The following is an 18,450-nucleotide window of genomic DNA, read 5'->3' on the forward strand; positions in this document are numbered from 1 at the left end:
CATGCTTTTTTCGACTAAAACATTCATGAAATTCAATAAAATCATGTTTTTGATATGGCTTTTACAAAATCGAGATCAATATTTCCGCATGAGCTTGGCTGTTTTGCCAAACATGTAAAAGACTATTAGCGAATAAACTCGTTAAAGACTTTCTCAAAACTATGTATTTACCATAAATCTGATATCGGCTCAAAAATGTCTACACAAAAGGTACTAAATCATTCACGGGGGTACTGCTACTACTACAGGTGAAAAGTATTGAAAAAAGTACTATAGTACTGCATTTTTCATCCCTGTACAACAGTGGTCAGCTCTTGTCACTGAGTACTGTCCGATTGCTTGTTTAGCTCAATGTCAAGGTCCGAAAAGTGCATCATATTGCGGTGAAACCACAATATGAAGACATGATGCTTTATTAAACTTTCTTATAAGCGCTTTTTTATTCCATTAGATGTACTTATATCCACTATCTACTGTACGAAATCCTTAGGTTCTCTATTCAATGCAATAGTTTCCAATGTTTTAAGTTCGATACACTTAAACTTTAAAAGAGTCCAAACGATTACAAATACCCTTAAATCATAATTTCTAACACATTAGTTAATTAAATATTGCCATTGGACTTATTTAACCCTCTACTATCATGTGCACATCTCATTTAATGTCCCGCCCTCCACCAAACGTCTCTTAATCACTAACGTATCACACGTATAACAACAATGCGTAAAATTTTGCGTGAGTCTGTCCTGGCTATCTGTCGCTTGAACTGTCAACATGTTAACTCAAGTGTCAAAAAAATAATAGCAACAACAACAAAAACAACACTGCAATGCAACAACATGACAACATAACTCCACCAACACTGCAACTGTAGCAACACCCCAGTAACAACAACAACAAAACAGCCAGCCACAGCGTCAAGCAACAAATGTGTCGCTTCGGACGAAAACGCCGCATTAGTCAAAACAAAAAAAAAGGAACATGTGTGCTCTTGTGAGCACATGTTTTGTCAAAACAAAACAGCAACAGCGACGACTATCCAGCCATTCAGTCAGTCATACTACCGTGCTGTGTCTGTCCATATTTTTTTAAGGTTGTTTTCTTTGCCTGGTTTTCTCCCGTCCGGCCGGCCGGCCGGCATATTTTTGCACTATTTTTTCATCTATCTGCTGAGTTAACATGGTGTTTTACGCCTAGAGCATTGCATTTAGTTTTGTTGGATATTCACTTGATTTTGTTGTTACTTTTTTTAATTTTTATGGCTTCCCCTTTTGGTTAGGTGGGTTGGTGGTAATCTATTTTTAGGAGAAAGAAAATTTCCTCAACAAAAGAAAGGCAAATTTCAGAACACTCAAAAGACAGAAACAACCTAAATAGGATAATAGCTGACGGCGGTCTGCCTAGCGGATCAACTAATTTGTGGGTGAACATGAGTAATTTTTATACAAATTTACCAAAGGCAAATTGTTGGAGTCTATTTAAATTTTTGGGTGGTTTCTGAGATGAAAATTTTCAAAAAAAAAAAAAAAATAATAATAATAATAAACAAGTATATACGGCCGTAACTTCGGCCAGGCCGAAGCTTATGTACCCTCCATCATGGATTGCGTAGAAACTTCATCTAAACACTGCCATCCACAATCGAATTACTTAAGTTGCGGTAACGCTTGCCGATGGCAAGGTATCTTAAAACCTTCTAACACCATCTTATAAATTGTATGTAAGTCCATACGTGGTATATATTAAATCAAAAAAGATCGATCCAATACGTATATAATTCAGTTTGACAAAGTAGACATAAAATATTGACAAAATTATCTACAGAAATAAAATTTTAACAAAATTTTCTATAGAAATAAAATTTTCACAAAATTTTCTATAGAAATAAAATTTTCACAAAATTTTCTATAGAAATAAAAATTTTGACAAAATGTTCTATAGAAAGAAAATTTTGACAAAATTTTTTATAGAAATAAAATCTTGGTAGATTATTTTTGGCTCGAGTGGCAACCATGATTATGAACCGAATAAAGTTTGAACAAAATTTTCTATAGAAATAAAATTTTGACAAAATTTTCTATAGAAATAAAATTTTGACAAGATGAAAATTTTATTATGAACCGAATAAAATTTTAACAAAATTTTCTCTAGAAATAAAATTTTTACAAAATTTTCTATAGAAATAAAATTTTGACAAAATTTTCTATAGAAATAAAATTTTGGTAGATTATTTTTGGCTCTAGTGGCAACCATGATTATGGACCGATATGGACCAATTTTTGTATGATTGGACCAATTTTGGTATGGTTGTTAGCGAACATGCCTAATTTGAATCGGATCGGATGAATTTTACTCCTCCAAGAGGCTCCGGAGGTCGAATCTGGAGAATGTTTTATATGGGGGCTATATATAATTATGGACCGATATGGACCAATTCTGGCACGGTTGTTAAATATCATATTCTAACACCATGTACCAAATTTCAGCCGGATCGGATGAAATTTTCTTCTCTTTGAGGCTCCGCAAGCTAAATCTGGGGATCGGTTTATATGGGGGCTATATATAATTATGGACCGATGTGAACCAATTTTTGCATGGTTGTTAGAGACCATATACCAACACCATGTACCAAATTTCAGCCGGATCGCATGCAATTTGCTTCTCTTTGAGACTTCGCAAGCCAAATCTGGGGATCGGTTTATATGGGAGCTATATATAATTATGGACCGATGTGGACCAATTTTTGCATGGTTGTTAGAGACCTTATACCAACACCATGTACCAAATTTCAGCCGGATCGGATGAAATTTGCTTCTCTTTTAGGCTCCGCAAGCCAAATCTGGGGATCGATTTATATGGGGGCTATATATAATTATGGACCGATGTGGACCAATTTTTGCATGGTTGTTAGAGACCATATACCAACACCATATACCAAATTTCGGATCGGATGAAATATGCTTCTGTTAGAGGCTACACAAGCCAAATCTGAGGGACCCTTTATATGGGGGCTATACGTAAAAGTGGACCGATATAGCCCATTTTCAACACCATCCGACCTACATCGATAACAACTACTTGTGCCAAGTTTCAAGTTGATAGCTTGTTTCGTTCGGAAGTTAGCGTGATTTCAACAGACGGACGGACGGACGGACATGCTTAGATCGACTCAGAATTTCACCACGACTCAGAATATATATACTTTAAAAGGTCTTAGAGCAATATTTCGATGTGTTACAAACGGAATGACAAAGTTAATATACCCCCATCCTATGATGGAGGGTAAAAAAATTGCTTGAAATCCTTAAAAATCCAGTGTTTGTTTAATTGTTCTTAAAATCCATTGTGAAGTTTTGTAGCTTGTTAGAAATTACTCCCCGTAATTGGGTGGCCATGAATGACATGAGAGTCATTATCTTTTTTGGTAGGTAAGCATCTAAGAAAATTTTTCTATGACCAACTACTCTTGGTTTGATCAAACTGCTACGTGTTTGATCAGACTGCTCTCTATTTGATCAAACTGCACCATGTTTGATCGAATTTTTAATGCAAGATTTTTGTCCACATATGTTCAATACTTACTATCTACACGACTACATGGGTGGTCTGATAAGTACTTAGTCTACAAACAAACATTATTTCGCATTCCAAAAACGAAAGAGTGTGGAAGAATTAATTTCGCTCATTGCCTATTTTCTTATATCCCTAAAATCACACATTAATTTATATGCCACCCACAAACAACCAAAAAGAGTTTATTAACTGAAAACATAGGGAAATTGCCCACTATACAATACAAAAAAAAAACTTTTAATAAACTGTTGAAAATGGAATGTGTGTGTGTAAGTTGTATGTCATATTGCAATCAGCAATTATAATCATAACACCATCGACCATAATATCAACATCAATTCCATTCCAAACACCAACACTACAACCTGCCAACAAAATGCCACATTAATAAATATTATCATTCGAAAGGAATGAAAACGCGTGTTCAAGAGGATTGAATTGATTGAAACCAAAAACAAAAAACAAAAAAATGAAATGGTCTGATCTGGTGTTTATGGCAATGAAGTACGTTTTTCCAATAATGTGGAATGTTTTGATTGCATTGGATTTTCTTGATCATGATGTAGATGTGGAGTCATTGAGAAACATGTGTCGAAGTCGTTTATATCTGCTCGTCTTATGGTTTACAATTCCATTGCTCTCCGGTACTTTCTTTCTGTATGGAGTTTTGAAGGCCTTTCGTGCGTTATGGAAATTTTCTGATGTAAAATCTGAAGTGAGGTTTTACTGTAAACAATATTGACGTGCATTTAAAAACCTCTAAATAACAACAAATAAATCTTTTATGAAAACAAAAGGCAAAATGGAAATGGTACTTTCTGTTATTATAAAAAAAAGCTGTAAACAAATGAAATAAAAATCCATAAAATGATGTATGGTACACGAGGATTTTGAACACTATAGGATGGATGATAGTTGTCATGCTGTTTTTTTATATCCCTAAAATCGGCCAGGAAATTCTACGTTGATCTAGCCATGTCCGTCCATCTGTTTAGTAGACTCTTTGAGTGTCTGTGGAAAATGATTATGGCAGACTCATAGGTTTTGATCAGCTAATAATGAACATCTCGTGCTGAAATTTTGATCAGATTCGTCTTTTTTCGGCAGACAGGTCAAGTTCGAAGATGTGCTGTATCCACAGCTGCCACCCCAGCCAAAAAAAATCTTCCAAAACTTAGAGATAAATTTACCAATAATATACAAAACAAAAAATCTTAAGTTGCAAAATTTTATTTCTATACAAAATTGTGTAAAAAATTAATTTCTATAGAAGATTTTGTCAAAATCTTATTCCTATAGAACATTTTGTCAACGCTTTATTTCTATAGAAAATTGTGTCAAAATTTTTATTTCTATAGAAAATTTTGTTACAATTTTATTTCTGTAGCAAATTTTGTCTAAGCTTTATTTCTATAGAAAATGTTGTCAACATTTTATTTCTATAGAAAATTGAGCCAAAATTATTTTATTTTTATCGAAAATTTTACGTCTAATGCAAATTTTGTCATGATTTTATTTACACAGAAAATTTTGTCAAAATTCTACTTCTATAGAAGATTTTGTCAAAATGTTATTTCTATAGAAAATTTTGTCAAAATGTTATTTCTATAGAAAATTTTGTTAAAATTTTATTTCTATAGCAAATTTTGTAAAATTTTTATTTCAGTAGCAAATTTTGTCAAAAATGTATTTCTATAGAAAATTCTGTTTAAATTTTATTTCTATTGAAAATTTTGTTAAAATTTTATTTCTATTGAAAATTTTGTTAAAATTTTATTTCTATAGAAAATTTTGTTAAAATTTTATTTCTCTAGAAAATTTTGTCTAAGGTTTATTTCTATAGACAATTCTGTCAACATTTTATTTCTATAGAAAATTGTGTAAAAATTTCATTTTTAAAGAAAATTTTATAACAATTTTATTTCTATTGCAAATTTTGTCAAATTTTATTTCAATAGAAACTTTTTTCAAGATTCTATTTCATTTCATGTTAGCCGGATACCGAAGCATGAAAAATTATTGTATAATTAGAAGATTTTATTTCTATAGAAAATTTTTGTCAAAATTTTATTTCTATAGAAAATTTTGTCAAAATTGTATTTGTATAGAAAATTGTGTTTAAATTTTATTTTTATAGAAAAATGTTTCTAAATTTTATTTCTATTGCAAATTTTGTCAAATTTTATTTCCATAGAAAATTTTTTCAAAATTTTATTTATATCGAAAATTTTGTCAACATTTCAAAATTTTGTTAAAATTTTATTTCTATAGAAAATTTTGTCAAAATTTTATTTTTATAGAAAATTTGATCAAAATTTCTTTGTATAGAAAATATTGTCAAGTTTGTATATCTATAGAAAATTTTGTTAAAATTTTATTTCTATAGAAAATTTTGCAAAAATGTTATTTCTATGGAACATTTTTTTTCAAAATTTTATTTCTATAAAAAAATTAGTAACAATTTTATTTCTATAGCAAATGTTGTCAAATTTTTATTTCAGTAGAAAATTTTGTCAAAAGTTTATTTCTATAGAATATTTTGTCAAAATTTTCTTTCTATAGAATATTTTGCAATTTTTTTATGTCTATAGAAAATGTTGTCAAAATTTTATTTGTTGTTTTGATCTCAGCTTTAAAACCATTGCGTTGACTAAGCTACAAGAGTAGTTTAACCAACAAAGGAAAAAAATGTTTGTCAAATTTATTTGGACAAAGCCCTATAGACTGAAAGATGGTTGGATGGACGCACGTATCGGAATTGCCACATTCCTCATCAGCATCCTCTACTTGCAGCAAAACTATCAACCAATTATCAGAATAAATTCAGGCAGTTCACTAAACCCAAAATGAATTACACTTGAACCTTCCGAAAAAAGGTTTATGATAGCCGGCTTATGCCGAAATAAATTCATACAAAAATCTCTCTTTTCCCTTGCCACCATCAAGTCATCGATTTGAGTGCAGTTGGCTGGGTTTATTTTGAGCGTGCTTCCTCTTACTTCATCCGTATTTTGTTTTTTTCTTTTTATTGTTGGTTTGTACTTCAATCATATTTGTTGTTTTGATCTCAGCTTTAAAACCATTGTGTTGACTAAGCTATAAGAGTAGCTTAACCAACAGAAGAAAAGAATGATAAATGTGTTAAAATTGTATTCCTATAGAAAATTTTGTCAAAATTTTATTTCTTTAGTAAATTTTGTCAAAATTTTATTTCTAAAGAAAATTTTGTGAAAATTTTATTTCTATAGAAAATTATGTCAAAATTATATTTCTATAGAAATTTTTGTCAAAATTTTATTTCTATAGAAAATTTTTTCAAAATTTTATTCCTATTGAAAATTTTTTCAAAATTTTATTTCTATAGAAAATTTTGTCAACATTTTATTTCTATAGAAAATTTTGTCAAAATTTTATTTCTTTAGAAAATTGTGTCAAAATTTAATTGTAAAGAAAATTTTGATAAAATTTTATTTCTATAGAAAAATTTGTCAAAATTTTATTTCTATAGAAAATTTTGTTAAAATTTTATTTCTATGGAAATTTTTTTCACAATTTTATTTCTATAGCAAATTTTGTCATGATTTTATTTCTATAGAAAATTTTGTCAAAACTTTATTTCTATGGAAATTTTTTTCAAAATGTTATATCTATAGCAAATTTTTTCAATATTTTATTTTTATAAAAAATTTTATCAAAATTTCGAAAATTTTGTCAAAATTTTATTTCTATAGAAAAATTTTTCAAAATTTTATTTCTATAGAAAATTTTATTAAAATTTTATTTCTACGAAATTTTTTTCAAAATTTTATTTCTATAGCAAATTTTGTCAAAATTTTATTTCTATAAAAATTTTTGTCAAATTATTTCTATAGACAATTTTGTTAAAATTTTATTTCTATAGAAAAGTGTGTCAAAATTTTGTTTTTATTGAAAATTTTGGCAAAATTTTATTTCTATAGAAAATTTTGTCAAAATTTTATTTCTGTAGAAAATTGGGCAAAATTGTATTTTTATAGAAAATTTTGTCAAAATTTTATTTCTATGGAAAATTTGTTCAAAATTTTATTTCTATGGAAAATTTTGTCAAAATTGTATTTCTATAGAAAATTTTGTTTAAATTTTATTTTTACAGAAAAATTTATCAAAATTTTATTTCGATTGTAAATTTTGTCAAAATTTTATTTCTATAGAAAAATTTGTCAAAATTTTGTTTCTATAGAAAATTGGGCAGAATTTTATTTCTATAGAAAATTTTGTCAAAATTTTATTTCTGTAGCAAATGTTGTCAAAATTTTATTCCTATCGAAAATTTTGTCAAAATTTTATTGCTATGGAAAATGTTGTCAAAATTTTATTTCTATAGAAAATTTTGTAAACATTTTATTTCTATAGAAATTTTTTTCAAAATTTTATTTCTATAAAAAAATTAGTAAAGATTTTATTTCTATAGAAAATTTTGTCAAAATTTTATTTTCATAGAAAACTTTGTCAAAATTTTATTTCTATAGAAAATTTTGTCAAAATTTTATTTCTTTAGAAAATTGTGTCAAAATTTTATTTCTGTAGAAAAATTTGTCAAAATGTTATTTCTATAGAAAATTTTGTCAAAATTTTATTTCTTTAGAAAATTGTGTCAAAATTTTATTTCTAAAGAAAATTTTGATAAAATTTTATTTCTATAGTAAATTTAATCAAAATTTTATTTCTATAGAAAATTTTGTTAAAATTTTATTTCTATAGAAAATTTTGTTAAAATTTTATTTCTATAGAAAATTTTGTCATGATTTTATTTCTATAGAAAATTTTGTCAACATTTTATTTCTATAGTAAATTTTATCAAAATTTTATTTCTATAGAAAATTTTGTTAAAATTTTATTTCTATAGAAAATTTTGTCTACATTTTATTTCTATGGAAATTTTTTTCAAAATTATATTTTTATGGAAAATTTTGTCATAATTTTATTTCTATAGAAAATTTTATCAAAATTTTATTTTTATAGAAAATTTTTTCAAAATTATATTTCTATAGAAAATTTTGTCAAAATTATATTTCTTTTTGAAAGGAAACTGGTATCTTTGATTCATGGTATTGGGTCTTAAAAATTAGGCCTAGTCGAATTTAAAGCCGTATGTACTTGTGTATTTGTAACTAATTCTGTGATTGAAGATATTTCAATAAAAAAAATTAATTGGATCATAATTGAACCAAAAATTGTTTCTGTGTATTAGCAAACAATTTAAATTTCCATAACGAATTTCGATACTACAATCCCCCAAATACAAATTTATGACTACACCTGCACACATCCTACCAACGATTAAACAACAATCCAGGTGTTAGACCAATGCTTTCGTTTCAAAAATTGTTTTTAAATTTTAATGATGTGTTTGCATTGCCACCACATCTTATCAAATTGTCACAAAAATTCAAATTGAATTTTATGTAAATTTTAATGGCATATAAGAAAAACATAAAACAGAAAAAAAACACAAAATTTACTGCCTCAAATCTCTATGGTGATATCGTAATTGCTTGAATCGGAATTTATCGCCAACTCTACCGCCAGGCTACCTGCTGTAACTATCACAGCTTGATTTCATTGCTACAGTTTTGTGATTTCGCTTTTCTGGAATATGTCTGTCATCTGTCTGAACGTTGGTTCGTCATTCATTCATCTGGAATGTCTGTATTTGGCGAAATGTTACTGTCAATTTGAATTTATCACACATTATTTGAATAAGCTTCTGGTTTTTGTAAATTTTCTCTCCTCATCGATTCGATTGACAGTTGTTAAGCTACTGTAAATGCTGTCATGATCACTACATCGTCGCCTTTTGATGTTGACATAGTTTTTTGTTTGCTAGGAGGTAAAAGAAAATTATATGCATTTTTTGGTGTTAACCTGAAGAGAGCTTAATTAAGTATTGGATGATATATTTCTTCCTCTTTTCGATTGGAAAATTTATGGTGGCAATATCGAAAACAAACATATGTATATGGCGAACCATAATAAGAACCATGATAAACACTCAAATTTATTTTTTTACAAAAATATTCGATGTTAACTTTTTGCAAAGTCGATGCGACAAATCGAAGTTTAATGTGGACTAAAATCGATTATTCGGCTGTTGATTGTGGCCAAGGTCGTCTAAAAAACTCTATCAAATGTCGAATATCTCCAAAGCCACACGGATGAAAAAGACTGTTTTTCATATGTTTGGCTATAAACATTATATGTTTGGAACACAAATTTTTAAACACAATATTTTTGAGTGCAAGCATATAATTTTCATAAACTAGCATAACATGTTTGGGACATATATGTTAATATGTTAGAACATATTATGTTTGGGACATAAAATGTTTGTAAATATAATATGCTTGGATGCAAACATATATTAATTTAGAAATAGCCTATAAACATATATGTGTTTAGTAGCTTGGAGCGCTATTTAACAGGGAGCGATATTGAATTAAGTTGGTGGTTGTTGCTTGTTATTACAAAATTAACATTTTATTTTTCCTTGGGCAATTGATCAGCTACTTCTTTGATCCTTACAAACTGTGTGGTCCGCTGTTCGAATCACCGTCCGGCAAAAGGTGAAATTAAAATAAAAAAATCATACAATTGAATAATTTCTTCTACAATGTTTGTATTACAGAAAAAGGTGCTAAGAACTAAAAAATCTCGTGGAAGTGAGAAAGATGTGGGGGAATATACAATTGGGCAGAAACAAAATTTTGAGCATTCAGGTCGAAAACCTATGTTGTTAGCACCTCTATTACCTGTTTATTTTCATAATTCATTATGATTGTAAATATATAAATAAATAAATAAAATTTTGAGCACAATATTGTTTGGGAGAATTTTTTTTAAGCATATAATATTTTTGGGTGCAAAATGCTTCCAAACATATTATATGTTCATATAATAACATATTGTTTTTTGGAAGACAACATTATTGAATTTGGATGCAAAAATACAAAATGCTTGGAACTTAGACTACCCAAACATATATTGTTTGGACCAATATGCTTTCAAACATATTATATATTGGAAGAGATCAAACATATAAATGTTTGGGCAATACCCAAAAATGTATATGCTTGAAGCAAAATATGTTTGGGAGTATATGTTACAGAAGCGATTTTTTGTGAGCGTGCAGAAATGTCATAGCTCTATTGGAATTTTTCTTACCAATATTCTTCAAAAATTAAAATTAAATTAATTCATAAAATCAAATAATCTACTACTTAACTCACCTGTTTCAAATCCATGGTTATTGTAACATATTCATAATTCCTACCATATTGCAATGTTGGTGATTGCCACCATTGATCATGCATATTACTATGGGATATAACCGATTCGATGGGTCTATGTTTGGCCACATCGGAGGAATGAGCATTGCATATACCACACTGAGTGGCCCATTTCTTGTGAGGATATGCATCAACCAGTTTGCAGTATTCTTCACGACCGCTTTGACCACAGGTGGCATTAACCGTTATGGAGGCTCTTGTAGCCACATTAAAAAGTTGCGGAAATAGACCTCCTCTTCCTCCTCCTCCTCCTCTTTCCGACCCATAGGTTTGGGAATCACTGTTGTCTCGATTCAATAGGCGTAAGGCTGTATAAAGAGTGCACAAAGAAAAAAAACAAGACAAGACAATATAATGAATTAGAAATGTGATTTGCAAGGAAATGTGTTACAATTTTACAACTTAATTTAATGATAATTATGGTCAACATTATTTACATAAATTTCTGGTTTAAATGTTGCTCAAGCAGACATCGTAAAATCAAGCAAACATGGGAAAGGCTATGGATTCACTCAATCTCCTTGTAGTACATGGTAAAAATTAATTTTTTTCTAGGTTTATAAAATTAAAACGAGATATTAAACATATGCTTTTCTTTATTTAATTTAAAATTGTTTTAATAACCACAAATTGTATAAATATAAAAATTTGATTTATTTAACATTAAATAAAAAATTAAAACAATTTCAATGTTTTCTATTTTGTCATCCATAAATTTTATTTATAAATATCAAAAATAAGTAAAGTTATGATTGTGTTTATTATTAAATTAAATTAAGAAAATAAGATATAAAAAATAAAACTGTAAAAATTCTTGAAATTCGAAAAAAAATATTTTTTTAATGTTTTATATTTTAAAAGATACAGTATAAAATGGTTTTAAGTCATAAATTTAAATAAAACAAATCTTAAAATTGTATTCATGAAAGTACAAAATAATTGTTTATTGCTTTATATTGTTTTATATTAAAAAAAATAAAACATCTAAACTTTTTCTAATTTTTTTTAATGTTATCCTGATACCAATGCAGGCTAGTTTAATGTCCAAATAGTTTGTACTACATATTATTACAATATTCGAGCTTATTCGAGAGGAAGATTATGGGAATTGATACTATTAAGTTCACAGAAAAAATTTTCATGAAAATTTTACCAATAAAAATCTTAATGGAGTTTTAGAAAATATTCGATTAAAAATTTTATTGATTCAAGACAACATTTTAATTGAAACAAAAATCAACCACAAACATTAATGGTATCAATTATTTATTAATTGTAACAATTAATATTTTAATTGATATTATCATTTCTGTGATTGAAGACATTTCCATTAAAAATTAATAAAAATTTATATCGTGATTGAAGACAAAAAATATTTTTTTGTGTGTTAATGAAAATAAAATGCCAGATACCAATCTACACAAGCTTGACTATACACATATTTCATCGATGGCTAATTCAAATTGTCATAGCTTTTAGTGTAGTGTTTCAAAGCTTCTCTAAGTGGTTTCACTGCAAGGTGGAACGCCGTTCGGACTCGTCTATAAAAAGGAGGTCCCTTGTCATTGAGCTTAACATGGAATCGGGCAGCACTCAGACTTCCTAACACCATAATATATACCACATAGTCCATACGTGATATATATTAAACTAAAAAAGGCCGATTAAATACGTATATAATTAAGTTTAAAGTTTCTATAGAAATACAATTTTGACAACATTTTCTATAGAAGTAAAATTTTGACAAAATTTTCTATAGAAATAAAATGTGGAAAAAATTTTCTATAGAAATAAAATTTTGACAAAATTTTCTATAGAAATAAAATTTTGACAAAATTTTCTATAGAAATAACATTTTGACAATGTTTTCTATAAAAATAAAATTTTGGTAGATTATTTTTGGCTCGAGTGGCAACCATGATTATGAACCGATATGGACCAAGTTTTGTGTGATTGGGGATCGGCTATATATAACTATAGACCGATATGGACAAATTTTGGCGTGATTATTAGCGGCCTTATTCTAACAGCACGTTGCAAATTTCAACCGGATCGGATGAATTTTGCTCCTTCAAGAGGCTCCGGAGATCAAATCTGGGGAACGGTTTATATGGGGGCTATATATAATTATGGACCGATATGGACCAATTTTTCGTGTTTGTTAGAGACCACATTCTAACACCATGTTCCAAATTTCAACCGGATCGGATGAATTTTGCTCCTCCAAGAGGCTCCGGAGGACAAATCTGGGGATCGATTTATATGGGGGCTATATATAATTATGGTCCGATATGGACCAATTCTTGCATGGTTGTTAGAGACCATATACTAAAACCACGTACCAAATTTCAACCGGATAGGATGAATTTTGCTCCTCTAAGAGGCTCCGGAGGTCAAATCTGGGGATCGGCTTATATGGGGGCTATATATAATTATGGGTCGATGTGGACCAATTTTGGCATGGTTGTTAGAGACAATATACTAACACCACGTACCAAATTTCAATCGGATCAGATGACTTTTGCTTCTCTAAGAGGCTCCGCAAGCCAAATCGGGGGATCCGTTTATATGGGGGCTATATGTAATTATGGACCGATATGGACCAATTTCTGCATGGTTGTTAGAGACCATATACTAACACCATGTACCAAATTTAACCCGGATCGGATGAAATTTGCTTCTCTTAGAGCAATCGCAATCCAAATTTGGGGGTCCGTTTATATGGGGGCTATACGTAAAAGTGGACCGATATGGCCCATTTGCAATACCATCCGACCTACATCAATAACAACTACTTGTGCCAAGTTTCAAGTCGATAGCTTGTTTCGTTCGGAAGTTAGCGGACGGACGGACATGCTCAGATCGACTCAGAATTTCACCACGACCCAGAATATATATACTTTATGGGGTCTTAGAGCAATATTTCGATGTGTTACAAACGGAATGACAAAGTTAATATACCCCCATCATATGGTGTTTACCATTTTCTCTTTTTTAAAAAATAGAAAAGATGTTGATGTTTTATTTTTGCCAAATTTTTTTGTAGCCTAAATTTTATTAATAAATATAAAAAATGGAGAAAATGTATGTCTGCGGTTATTATAAATTAAAATTTTAGCAAAATAAATAAACAAAACAATTGTTTATAGGTTTTTCTTGAAATTTTAATAAGTTTCAAATGTTCTAAATAGCCATAAACTTTATTTATAAATATAAAAAAAAATTAAGTGATTTTGATCCTTGTAAATATAAGTTTAGCAAAATATATAAAATAAATATTTTAATTTTATTCTAGGAATTAAAACTAAATTTAATGTTTTATATTTTTGTATTGCCATAAATTTAAATAAAAGATATTTTTAAATTTTTTCTCTTTTAAAAAATTAGAAAAAATGTTAATGTTTTATTTTATTTATTTTTGAAATATTTGATCAAACGTATATCTGTGTTTATTATATTTTTAAATTTTAGCAAAATAAATAAATAAAATGAAGTTAATAACCATAAACTTTATTTATAAATATAAAAAATTAAGCGATTTTGTGCCTTCTAAATTTAAATTTAGCAAAATATATAAAACAAATCTTTAAATTTAAATAAAACAAAACTTTAAATTTTATTTCTGGAATTCAAGAATATCTATAGTCATAAATTTAAATAAAACATAGGTTAAAAAACTTATTTAACAAAAAAATCAAAAAAAAATTTATGTTTAATTTTTTTTTTTTGAAAGCCTATATTTTATCCATAAATATAAAAAATTGAAGAAACATATGCTTGTGTTTATTGTAGTATAAATTTGAATTTTAGCAAAATAGATAAATAAAATAAATGTTTCAAGTTTTCTCTTCGAAAATTTAAAAAATTTCATTTTTAAATAAAAAATTTAATCAAATTTGTGTCTGATAAATTTAAATTTAGTAAAATAAATAAAAAAAAATATTTAAATTATTTTCTTGGAATTTATAAGAAATATTTTTATTCTCACTTCTCACACTTTTTACAATTTAGTTTTTAATTTATTTTTTTTTTTTTGTATTTTTTTTAATTTTTTAATTTAATATATTTAATTATTTAATTAAATTTTTTATATTTAATTTCAATACTTATAAAAATTCATTTTATAAGTATTTAATAATTAATTTTTTTAATACTTATAAAAATTCATTTAAAATTGTTCACAATTTTTTCTCCTAGTTTATGATGACGTGCATCTATCCTATCCCATGTTTTGAAGTTGTGTTACATCTCTTTGCTCTATTAGTTAAAAATAATGTTATAAATTAGTTAAACTAAGCCACTAACTGTCAAATGTGACAGTTTGCATGCTAATAATTTTAATTGCACTCGTGCCAGTCGTCAATCTTGATTTTTTGCAATTTGCAGCAAATTTAGTTTTCAACTTTTTTTTTCTCCACACACAACAACACATTGAAAGAGTGTCTTAATGCATAGTTAGTTGACTAAGTTATTTCATAGATAAAAAGAGACCTATGCACATTGCACAATGGGTTGGATGGAAGTAATCACAAAATATGGGTTGTTTAATAGGAAAGTTAGTTTAGTTCAATGTACAGTTAAAAGGGACTTCCCCCAACTCGAGGAGTGTATTCCCATACTATTCTCCTTACAATTACAAAGAGTGTGAGTTTTATAGCAAACTTTAAAGGTTGTCAGGTAAGAATTTTCTCTAGGTGAGCTAAGCACACCCGACAACTTTTTTCCAGTTATGAAAACCATGTGGTATACATCGGGCTGCACTTTTTAATATGAGAGAAGTTCCTCTCATGACCCCCCCCCCCCCCCCCCATGAGGCTTAAATTCACTCGAATATGTGCCAATAGTTTTTATAATATTTTTCTAAAATATTCGCAATATTCCATTGCCCATTGTGCACCTTTGCTTGGATAGTCGCTTAATCTAGCGGCCTTAGTATTTGCAAACAAAAAAAGTATTCATAAAATGCATTAACTTAAAGTCCACTCTATTTTGCTATCACAAAGCTTATCCTGAGCTATGTTTATGGTATCTCCTTCTAAATCCAAGAAATGTTTGCAGCACCATTCGAATAGCATTAGGTACCAATCATTGATGCATATAAATCAGGCCGTTAAAATTGACAACGAGGACATATTCCAATGGGTATGGGGAGCCTATGGCGGCGTTTAAGTGAAAATAATGTTTTTGCGAAGCAAGTAAACCATCTAGACAACGTTCCTCCCTTCCAGCTTCCAGCACTTGATGCTATAATGGGCTGTTGTATATTTATTCGCCAAATTTTATCTTTGGCAAGCGATATATTTACGATAAGACAAACATGGTTTTACGATAACCAAAGACAGATATAACCAAAAATTCATAGGTGAAAAAATGCCACATGTTTATAGTTACCACTACCCCTCTCTTAAACGCCAAAAAAAAAATTAGTAAAAGCTACAAAAAAAATGTACGAATTTGTAACAACATTTGAATTTGTAATAGACACAAGTAATAGGGGGCATTGTTGGCCTGTATTTGTAACAAAATTAGAGCGGTAATTTATCATAATGTGTCCCATGGGTGAATGGTGGTGGTGTCCTGCAATACGGGTTAATTTATGCCACAAATTTTTGGGGGAGGTCATGTCATATGGTTAAGAAATTAGTCAGATTAAGGTGAATAAGACCAATGGTCCACCAAAGGAATTTTGTGCAAAAAATATGTACATTTTAATTTGGGATTTGTGTACAAAGTGATAAAGAGCTTTTCTGGAATGCTGAAGTGTTTTTTTTTTTTGTCATATTACCAAAGAGTTCCATTAAAGATTGACTTAGAATCAGGTAACAATGGACATGGTGTAAAACCCTTTGATCTTTCTGACGTGTCCAGGTTAGATTATCAAGTTTAAAAAAATTGTTTTGGATAAAAAGTGGTTTATATAAAACAAGTTGTGTAAAGATGTGGGTTACAGTTTCCATGGAGAATGGATCAATAAAACTGGTATTAATTCTATTTGCCCCTTAGCCTTTCCAAGATTGTTTGTTTCATAGACACAGTAAATAATATACGATAATAGATTTGGAGTCTTATGATGTTCCGCTCCTCTGATAGGGAATGTTGGAGAAGATCAACCAACTTTTAATCTCCTTGTAAATCAACATCAATTCACATGAATGATAAAAGTAGGATTTGATTTTATCTGGTATCAGATGGGCTAAAACTACCCCTTAATATTATATTCTTTTTTAAATAGCCAATTCTTATGTAAAATTTTGTGGTATAGAACATAAACACATCATTATTTTGTTTTTAAATATCAGTCTATATGATATCCTTCATAAATCTTAAGCTTGATTGCAAATGTAAATTTCAACAAAATATGGAGGTTTTCCATTTAATGTTCCATTTTGATTCTTATGCTAATCTTATGAGTCACAAACTATTTAGGCTTCCAATTTGAGTGACAGCTTATGGACCATTCATAAGCATAACTACCATAATCTTCGGGTTCCTTCTACAACTACACAAACGCACACAACATCACAAACACATTTCGTTTGGGGACAATGAAGTAAATGTTGAAGGCATATTATGACAAATTTAACAAACATGCTGAATATGAAGAAAACTGAAAAAGAAAAAAAAATCAAAACTAATGGACTGAATTTACATAGGGGGGCTATGGGTAAAAAGTGATCGTCACTACACTAAAAAAAACAAGTAAGGAAAGTCTAAAGTCGGGCGGGGCCGACTATATTATACCCTGCACCACTTTGTAGATCTAAATTTTCGATACCATATCACATCCGTCAAATGTGTTGGGTACTATATATAAAGGTTTTACATACATTTAAATATCACTCGATCTGGGCAGAATTTGATAGACTTCTACAAAATCTATAGACTTAAAATTTAAGTCGGCTAAAGCCCTAAGGTGGAACAATTATTAGTAAAAAAATATGGGAAAAATTTAAATCTGAAACAATTTAAGGAAACTTTGCAAAAATTTATTTATGATTTATCGCTCAATATATATGTAATAGAAGTTTGGGAAAATTAGAGTCATTTTAACAGCTTTTCGACTAAGCAGTGGCGATTTTACAAGGAAAATGTTGGTATTTTGACCATTTTTGTCGAAATCAGAAAAACATATATATGGGAGCTATATCTAAATCTGAACCGATTTCAACCAAATTTGGCACGCATAGCAACAATGCTAATTCTACTCTCTGTGCAAAATTTCAACTAAATCGGAGTTAAAAATTGGCCTCTGTGGTCATATGAGTGTAAATCGGGCGAAAGCTATATATGGGAGATATATCTAAATCTGAACCGACTTCAACCAAATTAGGCAATCATAGCTACAATGCTAATTCTACTCCCAGTGCAAAATTTCAACTAAATCGGTGTTAAAAATTGGCCTCTGTGGTCATATGAGTGCAAATCGGGCGAAAGCTATGTATGGGAGATATATCCAAATCTGAACCGATTTCAACCAAATTTGGCACACATAGTTACAATGCTAATTCTACTCCCTATGCAAAATTTCAACTAAATCGGAGCAAAAAATTGG

At 28.9% G+C, this 18,450-nt stretch overlaps 1 protein-coding gene across 2 annotated transcripts in view; it reads right to left on the bottom strand.

Moving 5' to 3' along the window:
• The window catches only part of wb (wing blister), a 326,545-nt gene that overhangs the window by 213,297 nt on the left and 94,798 nt on the right, over positions 1-18,450 (bottom strand). For both annotated transcript variants that reach the window (XM_075293261.1, XM_075293262.1), the window contains exon 3: positions 10,839-11,206. In XM_075293261.1, the coding sequence (XP_075149376.1) occupies positions 10,839-11,206 (368 nt within the window). The remainder of the gene's footprint in view (positions 1-10,838; positions 11,207-18,450) is intronic.

The sequence above is a fragment of the Haematobia irritans genome, chromosome 2, assembly GCF_050003625.1.
Source record: "Haematobia irritans isolate KBUSLIRL chromosome 2, ASM5000362v1, whole genome shotgun sequence".
Taxonomy (NCBI): domain Eukaryota; kingdom Metazoa; phylum Arthropoda; class Insecta; order Diptera; family Muscidae; genus Haematobia; species Haematobia irritans.